This window comes from Maniola jurtina, chromosome 22 (genome assembly GCF_905333055.1).
Source record: "Maniola jurtina chromosome 22, ilManJurt1.1, whole genome shotgun sequence".
Classification (NCBI taxonomy): Eukaryota; Metazoa; Arthropoda; class Insecta; order Lepidoptera; family Nymphalidae; genus Maniola; species Maniola jurtina.
The window spans coordinates 8,337,595-8,350,248 of record NC_060050.1 but is presented as its reverse complement, the minus strand read 5'-3'; the positions used below and the strand labels follow the sequence as shown (position 1 = coordinate 8,350,248).

At 39.3% G+C, this 12,654-nt stretch overlaps 2 protein-coding genes across 3 annotated transcripts; one reads left to right on the top strand and one right to left on the bottom strand.

The window, feature by feature from the left end:
- Window positions 1–230: 230 nt before the first annotated feature.
- Window positions 231–8,910, top strand: LOC123876701 (another transcription unit protein). Of its 2 annotated transcripts, none has more exons than XM_045923013.1 (11): window positions 231–465; window positions 1,450–1,546; window positions 2,430–3,110; window positions 3,689–3,792; window positions 4,598–4,769; window positions 5,076–5,265; window positions 5,720–5,934; window positions 6,334–6,496; window positions 6,795–7,010; window positions 7,458–7,629; window positions 8,354–8,910. In XM_045923013.1, the coding sequence occupies exons 1-11, from the start codon at window positions 435–437 to the stop codon at window positions 8,536–8,538; spliced, it is 2,226 nt and encodes a 741-aa protein (XP_045778969.1). In that variant the 5' UTR covers window positions 231–434; the 3' UTR covers window positions 8,539–8,910. The 2 variants fall into 2 exon arrangements, with proteins under 2 accessions (XP_045778969.1, XP_045778968.1); XM_045923012.1 differs by having other exon boundaries at window positions 232–465; window positions 4,598–4,774; window positions 5,081–5,265.
- Window positions 8,911–9,005: 95 nt separating this feature from the next.
- Window positions 9,006–12,388, bottom strand: LOC123876705. Its single transcript, XM_045923018.1, has 3 exons — window positions 12,253–12,388; window positions 9,918–10,400; window positions 9,006–9,353 (listed from the first exon to the last, which is right to left on the bottom strand). The coding sequence occupies exons 1-3, from the start codon at window positions 12,350–12,352 to the stop codon at window positions 9,070–9,072; spliced, it is 867 nt and encodes a 288-aa protein (XP_045778974.1). The 5' UTR covers window positions 12,353–12,388; the 3' UTR covers window positions 9,006–9,069.
- Window positions 12,389–12,654: the final 266 nt, after the last annotated feature.

The window sequence follows — 12,654 nt, the reverse complement described above, 5'->3', positions numbered from 1 at the left end:
ACCGACAGACAGACAGAGAATAGACTGATCACAGACAACAAAGTGATCCTATAAGGGTTCCGTTTTTCGTTTTGAGGTACGGAACCCTAAAAACACACATTTAACTCCGAAAAATTAAATGCCCGGGATCGAACCCTGCCACTTCGTGCAGCTATGCATGTTGGTGCAAAAAAAAAGCTTTCGTCTATGGCACGTCTATGGTTGTTGATTTCTTGATGGCGTTTACTTGTGTAGCCGTGGCGTTCGGGCGGGCGTTTCGTTTTGTCAAGTTTTGCTCCGAAGTTCGTGAGGTTTATTTGTTTGCAAATAACCTAAAAAGAATACAATATAAAATTGCAATTTGGAACGAATTTGGATAATTTATTGAATGTTTTGTGTAGAATTTTAAGGTTTATTCAGTGGTTTAATTGCATTAAAATAGTTTGCTCCCTAAAATGGCACCGACAGCGAAGAATGCTTCGGATGGTGAGTTGATTTTGTTTTCTGTCTGTTACTTTCCATTTTACTGTGTTTTTATTTTATTTTTCATACAATTACTTCTTCGTTTTGGTAAAAACCTGTTCTACTTGATAGGTAAGTACTATTAGCAGTAATATAATCCTAAACATAATAATTACTTACTCTCTAAACAGAGTTCAAAACTTCTTTTGAATTGTTTCTAAAAAGCTACTTTAGGTAGCCACTAATCTACCTTGATGCAATGAAGCTATGACTAGCTGATTTGTCCCAGCTTTTCTGGGCTAGAATTTCTAAATGTCATGTTTGTAGACCCAATGGTGTAAGTAGTATGTTAATATGTGAATCAAGAAGTTTATCCTTTTTATACTACCCATATAATATTGACATTAAAGTTTGTTAGATTAAAAAAGGTTGTTAGGTAAAACTATAATAGGTCTATTTTTGCTTACAATCAATCTATTAAAAGTATGCTCCTGAAAAAAGCATATTAGACAGTCAAAGATTGTACTTATAAATTATAAAAATCCACTCTGATTTGACTCACAGCTCGCTCCAATATTGTGCTGGACTTAATTTACTTTTAGACTTTTAGAGAAAAGAGCATCTGCCGAGTTTTTGTGAGTCCTCAGTAGAACAAGTATTCCAAACCAGTTGTAGATGCAATTGACGATTCAAAAGTACTTATGAAAATTTATTTGGATCGAAATCTTTTTATTTCTGTTCATACAAGAGATATACAAACATTTATAAAAATAAGCCTTAGTGAAATTTTGATTTACTAGAAGTTGTTAAAAAAAATGGTAAAGCAATTTGATTGTTGACTTTACCTGTGTAGATAGCATAGACAAATGTTTCTTCTCTTCCTGGATTCTCTGGGTTTGGTTTCTTTAGAAGTAGCTGTTTGTTGTACATGAAGACAAATGTTTATTGTGACTTTATTTTATACTTAGCGAATAATAGTCAAGTATGATAAGACATTTTAATTTTCAGACACCGATTCAGGGTCAGATTCTGATAGTGCATCTACTGGCAGTCGCAGCAAGAGCCCTAGTCCTGCCCCCTCAGGGAAAGAGGGCAGTCAGTCTCGGTAAGAAATCCATACTAATATTATAAATGCGAAAGTGTGTCTGTCTGTCTGGCTGCTACGTTTTCACAGCCCAACTGCTGAACTGATTTTAATGAAATTTGGTACAGACTTGGGATACATCCAGAGGAAGGACATAGGCTACTTTTATCCCGAAAAATCAAAGAGTTCCCACAGGATTTAAAAAAAATCGAAATCCACGCAACGAAGCCGCGGGCATCCCCTAGTATTAGTATACATTTTCCCAAGACATGTCCAGTTGTTATAAAATTCATTTTATAGACTTTGACTAACACTAAGTTGTGATATAGGATATTCTTAGATTTAACATAGAATATGATACACTGTTATCCAGTTAGATTTTACACCTACCAATTAATCTTTGGGTATGCATAAATGTCATTAATTACAGGCTCAAAAGGGCATAGAACCCAGAGCCATTAAGCTGGTTATAAAAAACCGGTGAAGTGCAACTCAAACTTGCACACCAAGGGTTCTGTAATTCTTAAACTGTATTTCTGTATTTCTGATTCTAGGTCATCTGGAAATACCCTATAGGCTTAGATTCCCTTAGGGAGAGTCAAAATTTGTGGCATAAACAGCCATATCATTTGATTGTGTTGACTTAGATCTTGATTTTTTCACGGATCCAAGGGATTGTAGACCTGAGTATTTCCTATTAATTTCAACTTGATACCTCTACATGTTTTAGAGAAAAAGGGTCTTGACAGACAGACTTTATGGCCACATGTGTCAAGTTTAACTGATTGATATTATGAGCTAATAACAATTGACCTGTAATTTATATTGATTTCAATCATTTTTGTTCTTCGAATTACTCATAGCTTCTTACTTCAAATTATTATTTGGAAATGTTTGCTTTTAGGTCTCCATCAAGAAGCCCACAAAAATCAGGAAGTGAATCTCCAAAATCAAACAAGTCAGCACGATCTGGGCGTTCAAGGAAATCATCCAATGCTTCAAATGTTTCCCGAAGCAAGTCCAACTCTCCAGCAGGGTCTCAGAGATCAGGCTCCGCTCACAGCAATAAATCTGGCTCATCCAGTCCAAAGTCCAATGCCAGTCCCAAATCTAATGCCAGTCCTAAGTCCAATGCCAGCCCAAAGTCCACTGCTACAAAATCACCAAGAGCCTCAAAATCTAGGTCACGCTCAAGAAGCGGTTCAGGCAGTGCTCGATCCCGTTCTGGCAGTCCAAAATCTGGGCCACAAAGTCCAAAATCCCGATCACAGACTCCTAAATCCAGGTCGCAAAGTCCCAAATCACGGTCACAGAGTCCTAAATCTCGCTCACAAAGTCCTAAATCGAGGTCGCAAAGTCCAAAATCTCGTTCACAGTCTCGTTCACCCAGTCCAAAATCCCAAGGTGCGAAAAGCCGATCGCGTAGTGGGAGTCCTAAGAGTAGGAAGTCCAGGTCAAGGTCTGGAAGTGCATCATCAAGGTCTAAAAGTCCTGCAAGGCCAGATGTTGCTGACAGTAGGTCAAACTCTCCGAACCTTATGATTGATGATGGAGAGGCTAAGGAAAAGTCGAAAAGCAGATCAAGGTGTGTATTGTTATTATATTGTGAATTTTTAGACAGGCATTTTAGACAAGAGTCAAACCCCTTCAAATGATTCCATTTCAGTTGGGATTTTCTTGGAATAAAAATGTGGCAAGCTACTAGATTGTTCCATGTATGACTAATAATTTTGACAACAATTGAATGGTTTAACAATCATTATCAGAATTGTGAGTTGGGAACGATGGCTAAACATGCTTTTTGAGACACAAAGGGAGGATAAAAGTTCAAAATCAGTTACCCAACCAGTTAAGGATATAAAATGTGCTGTAGCAACAAGAACACAACACCCTCAAATTATTAATATTAATAGTCAACAATTTCATCATGGAGTCATCAAGTCATTATGGAGAACTCTCAAGCATGTAGGTTTTCACACGATATTTTCTTACGTCGTTAAAGTAAGCTTAAAAACACAACTCAGAAAATTAGAGGTGCGTGCCCTGGATTGAACTCCCAACCCCCAGAACAGGAGGTTGATGTCTGAACCACTGGGCTACTATGTTTCTTACAATACTTACTTGTCCAAGTAATATTTGATAAATATTGTAATATATTTACAGATCGGGTTCCAGACACTCAAAGTCAAGATCAAGAAGTAAATCAAAGTCCAAAAGTCGCTCAAGGTCACGGTCTAAAAGTTCTAATGCCTCTGAAGGGGATGCAGGTAATCTTATCATGTATTTCTTACTCTGTATTCACAGTGTATGAACACTTTTATTTATAATGCATGGAGTTACATGGAACTCGATAGCTCAACGGTTGAGGAATGGACTGAATTCCGAAAGGTCGGCGGTTCAAACCTTACCCGTTGCACTATTGTCGTACCCACTCCTGGCACAAGCTTTAAGCTTAATTGGAGGGGAAAGGGGAGTATTAGTCATGATTAGCATGGCTAATATTTTTTTATTAAAAAAAAAACAAAAACAAAACTTATAGAACTAAAGGCATAATTGTATAATTTATGTGTGTAAAGCTGTGGGTGGTTCTATAACAATAAAAAAAAAAACCAGGAATAGGAAGTGTTGATGTAGTACATAATTTTCATCCACACTAATATTATAAATGCGAAAGTATGTCTGTCTATCTGCTAACTTTTCACGGACGAACAGTTTGACGATTTTGGTTATTATCATCACGATCAACCTATCGCGGCCCACTATTGATAATCTCTTTTGGAATGAAAAGGGCTTAGGCCGGTCCCTATGCTGGCATAGTGCGGATTGTGACATATGTGGCATAGACCTCAAACCTTTGAGCACATAATGAAATACTCTCAGCCATGCATGTTTCCTCACGATGTTTACCTTCACTGTTAAAGCAAGTGATATTTAATTGTTTAAAAAGTTCTTAATCCCGAAAAGTTTAGAGATGCATGTCCAGGACCGAACCCGGGACTTGGAGGCTAACATCTCAACCACTATGCTATCACTGCTTATTCTTCTGACAGATTACTTGCATTTTGGTTTCAGCGGACAAGAAAAAAAGGGCAGTTCTATCAGACTCGGAGAGTGGTGGTGAGGAATCCAAAAGTGCTAAACGTAAGAAGGGCTCCGACAGTGGGTCGGACACCAGCACCAAGCCTAGCAAGAAGAAGTCTAAACAAATTGTTGACTCTGATGACGACAATCAAGAAAAAACTGATACTGGTAAAGTAACTTTGCACATTTTTCCGCCTTTATAACGGGAAGTGTTCTGAGGAGTTGTTTGACCTGATTCCACCCTCCTTTTTCTACAACCACACCCTCACCACCAGGGTGCCTGGTGCAGTTTGACCGCCTATCTATTATGATATAGAATATAGATAGCTATTATGTCATAATATTTGTATGGCAAATTTCAGCCCCTTCACAATTTCACTGATGTCCAGTAGTTTGAACTGTGCATTGATAGATCAGTCAGTCCTTTCCTACTAGCTTTTAATATATTATATAGATTTACCCTCTATATTACAGTGACAGCTGATGCGCTATTTGGTGACGCATCGGACATCAGCACTGATAACGAAGCAGAAAAGGACAAGGGTTCAGAGAGATCGCGGTCTAGATCCAGATCGCGGTCACGGTCCAGAAGTCGAAGCCGCGGACGATCTGATGACGAGAGACGCTCTGGTGATGAAGGTAGAGGCAGTGGTGATGAGGTAAGTAAGCCAGAAAATTGCAAACTGAGAATTGATATGAAAAACTTTTTTTTAAAAAACTTCTGCCTACTAAGCTCTTTTACTTGTTTCTCTCGATCGCATGAAATCCTCTTTAGCGTACGTGAAAAATCGAAAAACGATATTCGAAGGGGTCCGTGCCATCGTACAAGAAATAACACTTTTTTTTACAATGACGCACAACAGACGGAAACGTTAAAGTGCGGAAACCAGCCCAGAGAGAAGAAGAACACTTTTTTTTAAATTTTCATGGGAGCTATTTTGAAATTTTCAATATTTGTTGTTATAGCTGCAGTAGAAATACATTGTGGCTTGAAATGGAACATCAGATTTTACTTATTTAACTCTTAGCCGAACAAGGCCTTATAGATTATGTGAAATTCCAAACATTTACGGAAGAAAATAATATATATTCAGTCGTGATATTTTATTTCAGCAAGCCAAAGACAAACCGGAAGAAGAAGAGGAAGTGGAAATCCCCGAGACTCGTATAGACGTGGACATGCCCAAGATTTGGACAGAGCTTGGCAAGGAGTTGCATTTCGTCAAGTTGCCCAACTTCTTGTCAGTGGAGACCAGGCCTTATGATCCCAGCACGTATGAGGACGAGATTGATGAAGAGGAGACTTTGGACGAGGAAGGAAGAGCTAGGTAAATTGCTTACTTATTTACTCTTATTTGGCTTGGATATGGACGGTGCAAGCAACTGGCCAGGTTGCCCAATTTCCTCTCAGGGGAGACCTAACACATATAATCACGATATATTGGTCGAGAAATTGAAAAGCTATGTGAAACTTATTAGTCTATATTTGGTTAAGATATAGGTTTGAAGATATCTGCGTTAATATGTTTAAAAAATCCCGCGAGAACCATGGATTTTTACGGGACAAAAGTAGCCTAATGTGTTAATCTAAGGTATAATGATTATACCTTGGGTTAACACATAGTATAATCTACTTTTTGCGTGAAAAAGTAACAAACACACACCACACACACACACACACACATGCAAATATTTGTCTTTATAATAGTCTGATGTTTTGTTGTTAGATTAAAGCTGAAAGTGGAGAACACGATGCGCTGGCGCACGGCGTTCGACAAGGAAGGCAACGCTATAAAGGAGTCCAACGCGCGCATGGTTAAGTGGTCCGACGGCAGCATGTCACTGCATCTCGGCTCCGAGATATTCGACGTTTACAAACAGCCTTTGCTTGTAAGTAAATCGTATAGGCACAGTTCATTATCACTTGTCGTTATGTTGGCACAATTGCAAATCACAGAATAACAAACCCTAATTTCTAAGGAATAAAGAAAACAAAGCAATGGCGCCAACATGACGGCAGGGAACAAGTTATAGTGAACGGTCTGTAGGCTGTAGTGCACAGTTAAAATGAGAAAGAGTTATGCCAACGGTATAACGCTGTCTCGTTTTAACAGTGTCTTAAGTCTGAGCAAAGTCGAAGTGCACTATACATCTCAGCCTTATTGCTTTACTTTTATTATATTTACAGGGTGACCACAACCATCTGTTCGTGCGTCAAGGCACAGGTCTTCAAGGGCAAGCAGTGTTCCGTACAAAGCTGTCCTTCAGGCCTCATTCCACCGACTCGTTCACGCACAGAAAGATGACACTTTCGGTCGCCGATCGCTCTACGAAGACATCCGCTATCAAGATCTTGTCGCAAGTTGGAAGCGATCCTGATGCTGATAGGAAGTACCAGCTAAAGGTTAGTTATTAATTTTTTTATTTGTACCAGAAAGTTGTAACAATAAAGAGAAAAAGAAAGAAAAGTGCTAAGGGAAACACTTATTTCTATAAGAGATCTTTACCAGTGACCCTTGGCAGTGTGAGAGGTTGTAAAAGGAAAGGAGTAGAATAGGTACAACAAAGAAAGAAGGTAATATTTTTTTCTAAAGCTGTTTTCTTCATGATAAACTGATAAATATGGAAGTGTCTATAGAGTATAGAGCCATAAACTGCAGCTTGATTCATAAAATAATATCTAACATAAAAAAAACTAATAATTAAGTTACTGGTTTTTATTAAATTTGTACCTTTACTAACTTCTACTACCAAATTTAATCGATTTTGGCTTGCTAGAATAAAAACAAGTATTATTCGTGTACTACCTAGTGCACAAAGTCGACTATTTCTCTTTTTATTTTAATTCAAGAAAGAGGAAATGGAACTCCGTGCGGCCATGCGTTCCCGAGCCTCCACTCGGCCTAAGCGCCGCGCCGGGGCCGCAAGCGGAGGGCGCGGCGCCGCCAGGCATGACGACTCCGAGGACGAGGGCGGAGTCTCCCTCGCCGCCATCAAGAACAAGTACAAGGCTGGCCAGAAGGGTGAGTCACACGCATACACACGTGTACATATACGCAAACAGAAACGCACACAAACTCGTATGCATGTAAACAGACACGTACTTACACACAGACGACAAACAGGGGTACACGAACATGCGATCACACTAAACACGGATGCAACGCACAAATAAAACGGAAGATGGGAGCGATGCGCGGCGCATTGTCTTGTGGTTATTTCGTTCATGGAGCCCAGATTTTGTCTATATATAATAGAAAACTATTGAAACAGTTGTTTTTAGGGTTCCGTACCTCAAAAGGAAAAAACGGAACCCTTATTGTCACTTTGTCAGTCTGTCCGTCTGTCGTGTCTGTCAAGAAAACCTATAGGGTACGTCTCGTTGACCTAGAATCATGAAACTTGGCAGGTAGGTAGGTCTTATAGCACAAGTAAAGGAAAAAATCCAAAAACCGTGACTTTATGGTTACATCACAAAAAAATAATTAGGTAAATGTTTTTCAATTTTTAAAGTAAGATAACTATACCAAGTGAGGTATTTTATGAAAGGGCTTTACTTGTACATTCTAAAACAGATTTTTATTTATTTTTATATATAATAGTTTTTGGTTTATTGTGCAAAATGTCGAAAAAAACCCGAGTACGAAACCCTCGGTGCGCGAGTCTGACTCGTACTTGGCCGGTTTTTTACTGCCACCAAAAATGTCATGCAGAAAGAACTGATCATTTTTTCTTTGTTTCCTTTAGCGAGCGCCGGTGCTGCCATCTACTCGTCCGAATCGGAGGGTTCGGACGTGGAAACGCGTCGCGCGCGGCGCCTCGACCGTGCCAAGGCGCTCAAGGACTCGGACGACGAAGGCAGTGACGCGGGCGAGGAAAACACGCCCCAGAAGAGCCAGAGCGACTCCGGCTCGCACAGCGGCAGTGAATAGACCTAACTACATATTACCACTCGACGACCTACGCAGAGACGCGTTACGCGGCGCCTCGACCGTGCCAAGGCACTCGAGTACTCGGACGACTAGGGCTGCAAATCGCCCGATAAAACACTCAGGTTGAAATCTATAGAGCGAACTTTGACTTTGCTTAGACTTAAGTTTCAGTTAAAACGAGACAGATTTATGCCAGCGGTATAACGATGTCTCGTTTTAACAGTGGCTTAAGTCTGAGCAAAGTCAAAGTGCGCTCTTTAGTTCTCAGCCTCAGAGAGAATTTGTTTTCAAATGTATTATATTATATTAATGATATAGCTAAGATTCTTGTAAATAGTACTAAATAGTTATTGGAATAAAAATAAGTTAAAAATAGGATCTGACTCTTTCTTTATTACCACTTCACGCGAATATTTGAAAAACTTTTAACACAGAGCCCAACTTAGAAATATATGGCATTATTATTGCAATAATCTCCCGTGCGAATTCAAGGAACAGGAAGCATGGGTAACTAACCCGAAAATTCTTCTATCATACAAAATATTCGTCATCTATTTGTAAGTAAATCTCTCCTTTGTACACTAGTTTGCCCACACCAAAAATCTTCCATAATCCTTCGTCATCTTTGGTTACATTTGGTATCCGAAATCCGCAAGAATCCAAGTTAAATCTGTCCCTGTCATAAAATCTGTCGAAAGTTGTTCTTGGTGGTCTAATATCACAACTTTCAAGGTTATTTATTGGATATAGAAAGCTTGGCTCGAATGTTTGGCCAGGGACCAATTTGGTGTTTGGAGCGTGTGTTGGAAATGATTCTGAAAGAAAAAGATTACAGGTAGGTACTTTGAAGGTTTTTGTTCGCTGTATTTCTTCTATTTGCGATCAGTCTTAGGAATAACAGTTTTGGGGTTCTTAAAATATGTACACATGACCTAGTATTACTTTAAAAGTGATTTAATAAAAAAGTGGTCAAGTGCGAGTCGGACACGCACTGAAAGGGTTCCGTACTGTCGTACAAGAAATAACACTTTTGTGATGTAACCACAAATTCACGATTTTCGGATTCTTTACCTTTATGTATGTTACCTGCCGAGTTTCATGATTTTAGGGCATCGTATCCGAATGCTAAATTGCTTGGTGGCACGGTTTTACCGGTAGCAATGTAACTTGCCACGGCAGAAGCCTCCCACCAGACTAGACAGAGGACAGAAATTATGAATTCCCAAATTTCTCCTGCCGGGAATCGAACCCGGGACCTTCCATTTACAAGACCACAACGCCAGCGAGGTCTTCAAATGGTCGACATTGGAAGGTTAGGTAATAGAATAGGTACCTTGTACCTGCATATTTTTGTGTAAGGTATCTAGGTCAGTACTTACCGACTATGCTGATAGTAATAACTTGAAATAATTCAATCCAGTCATAGTCGCCATCATTTCCTTTATAGTATGAACTCAGTACCCAATTTCCATGATCGTCTTCACTGAGGGGTCCAATTGTAAAGTCGTTTGGCTGTTTTTCAAAATCATTGTACGAAACGAGGCAATTGTTTTCATAATTTTCGTGATTCAAACCTAATATCCTGGGTTTCTTATTCGTGGCAATAATACTTTTTAATTTTCCTTCATATTTTGTTAAATTATGATTTTCAGCGTAATTATTTTTCATTTGTGATGTTTCTTTATAATCGGTCGTAAATCGAGTTGTATTTATATTCAGTTTCATACTATCACCGTTGGGATTGCTTAAGTAGTAAAAGGTGTTTCTGTTTTTTATGATTGGTGCTGATAAAATGATAGTATCGCTCAATCCTGCCGTTACGAAGAGAGACTTCAGTTCACTTTTACAGGCTTCCGTTGCACCTGTAACGATTGATTTGGCCAGCCATATAAATGTTTCAAAGAGGTGGTATCTTAGTGGTTAAGAAGAGGCCTTCTATTCGGGCGGTCGGAGGTTCGATCTTGGTCATGCACTTCCTTAACTTTTCGGAGTTATGTGCTTTTTAAGCAATTAAATATCGCTTGCTTTAACCGTGAAGGAAACCATCGCGAGAAAACCTGCATGCCTGAGACAAAGGTGTGTGAAGTCTACCAATTCGCACTGGGCCAGCGTAGTAAACTATGGCCTAAACCCTTCTAATTCTTAGAAGATATCCGTGCTCAGTAGTGGGCTGGTGAGGGTTTGGATACGAATATCCCAACGTCCCAAGCCCCAACTCCTCAATCCAATAGGATTGAGGGGCTTGGTGTCTAATCATTAAGTCGTCATCAGTACGATGAACAGTTCCTGAATCGTCATAACTTAGGCGGGCAGTAACCCTGTATCATCATCTCGCCTTGGATGAATAAATACTCCATCTCGCGAACTTCTTCAAATTAGTTAAAAAAAAAATGCGAATTCAGAAATCGGTCCAGATTCCAAAACCCTAGGAAAAAAGAACCGCACCGATTTGAGAACCTCCTCTAAGAAAGTTTTTATGCCGGTTAAAAATGTAGAGAGACAAACACGGAGAAAATATGAAATAAATTAAAAACAAAAATTGCCGTGAAATTAATATTGCTGGCATATGCACCTACCTACTTATTTTGTACGTACGCTGATAACGGGACTGATATGATAAAAAAATTTGGCCTTACATAGTTTTTACCCGATTACTGCACTAGAAGAAGGGTAATGTTTTTGCAATTAGGTATGTTTCCTTTTGCCTAATACAAGGCCAGGCAAGCAGTAATTATGAGGTCAAAATAGCAAACAAATTCTATCGAGATCCAGTCTGGAATCTAATTTAAGAACTGTTATACTAAACTGAAAATCACATCTTCGCCGGATATGAAAATGTATGGAGTTATAAAAATGTATGGAGTTATGAAAATGTATGGAGTTATGAAAATGTATGGAGTTATGAAAATGTATGGAGTTATGAAAATGTATGGAATTATGAAAATGTATGGAGTTGCTTCCGAGCCTCCTACGTCTAACAGATGTGTGGGACCGAATGCCATAGATTTTCATTCTCCTAACTTCTGAGTTGTTTAGTATTTTCGCGTCAATCATTCAGCCCCGACCTTTTTTTTTTGTGAGATAAGATATCGTTTGACGAAAACCTTGCTTAATAGTAAGCAATGATGAGCTCTGGAGCGCGCTTGCCCTGAAGATGCCTACTTGCCTTAAAGGTATTTAGATTATACGAGGCAGGAAACACGAGCGCCGATATCATTCATTCCGGATTTCTATAAGCTGGCTAAACTCATCCTGTTTAGGAACGGCATTCCAACACGACCGGAGAAAGATTTGCGGAGTGATTCACTAACTCTGTGTCTCTGAATGATAGCCACCGAGGTTGGTTGGTTATATATCGCTGCTTCACTGGGTGATATCAAAATATTTTTTCGTAAAAACCTTCAATGGATTGAAAAATGAGTTCGGTGGCTATCATGGTTAGACACTGAGTTAGTGAATCACTCCTTAGAGCGCAGCTGTGACGGCTTTACGTGCTCTCCGTCAGTTGACGGTGTTTCAACGACGAAACTTCTTACTCCGGGCTAGTACTGAGAATTATTTGAAAGAAAAATCTAACCTGACCCGTTAATTAAACTCAGGATCGTCATCCGCAGTCGAACATGTTGACCACTAGACCATCGAGACCACGAAAAAGTAACATACAGACAGACACACTTTATATTTCTATTAGTATGCTGTGTTAGTATGAATTACCTATCTCATCCGGTGTATCACTAGATTTTGTTTCCGTCGCACATACTGAAGACAACGAATATAATATGGAAAGGGCAAAAAATGTATGACGCGCCTTCATATCTTCAGCGTTTCACACAAACTGACATAAAAATACATCACTATCAGTACCTAGCACTGAAATGGACTTTTTACAAGTAGGTACACTGGAAGAGGTCTAAGTACCATACAAAATGACAATTTTTTGTGCCGATTCGAAGAGCCCCACCGAGCGTATTGTGTCAAATAGTCTTCGTCTTGACACTATGTTGACAGATGTCTCATCAGTCATCACTAGCATTTAGTTCCGAAACGCTTACGCAGCTTACATGGTGCTCACTGCTGCTATCAGCGCCAAAATATTCAAAAACAGGTCGGCAAACG

Bases quoted from the DNA above. Each gene is read 5' to 3' on its own strand.
- LOC123876701 (XM_045923013.1), top strand. From the start codon at position 435: ATGGCACCGACAGCGAAGAATGCTTCGGATG. The intron at 466-1,449 runs GTGAGTTGATTT...TTTAATTTTCAG, and splicing joins AGCGAAGAATGCTTCGGATG to ACACCGATTCAGGGTCAGAT. The intron at 6,497-6,794 runs GTAAGTAAATCG...TTATATTTACAG, and splicing joins TTTACAAACAGCCTTTGCTT to GGTGACCACAACCATCTGTT.
- LOC123876705 (XM_045923018.1), bottom strand. From the start codon at position 12,352: ATGAAGGCGCGTCATACATTTTTTGCCCTTTCCATATTATATTCGTTG. The intron at 10,401-12,252 runs GTAATTCATACT...CAATCGTTACAG, and splicing joins TGATACACCGGATGAGATAG to GTGCAACGGAAGCCTGTAAA. The intron at 9,354-9,917 runs GTAAGTACTGAC...TTTTTCTTTCAG, and splicing joins TATTACTATCAGCATAGTCG to AATCATTTCCAACACACGCT.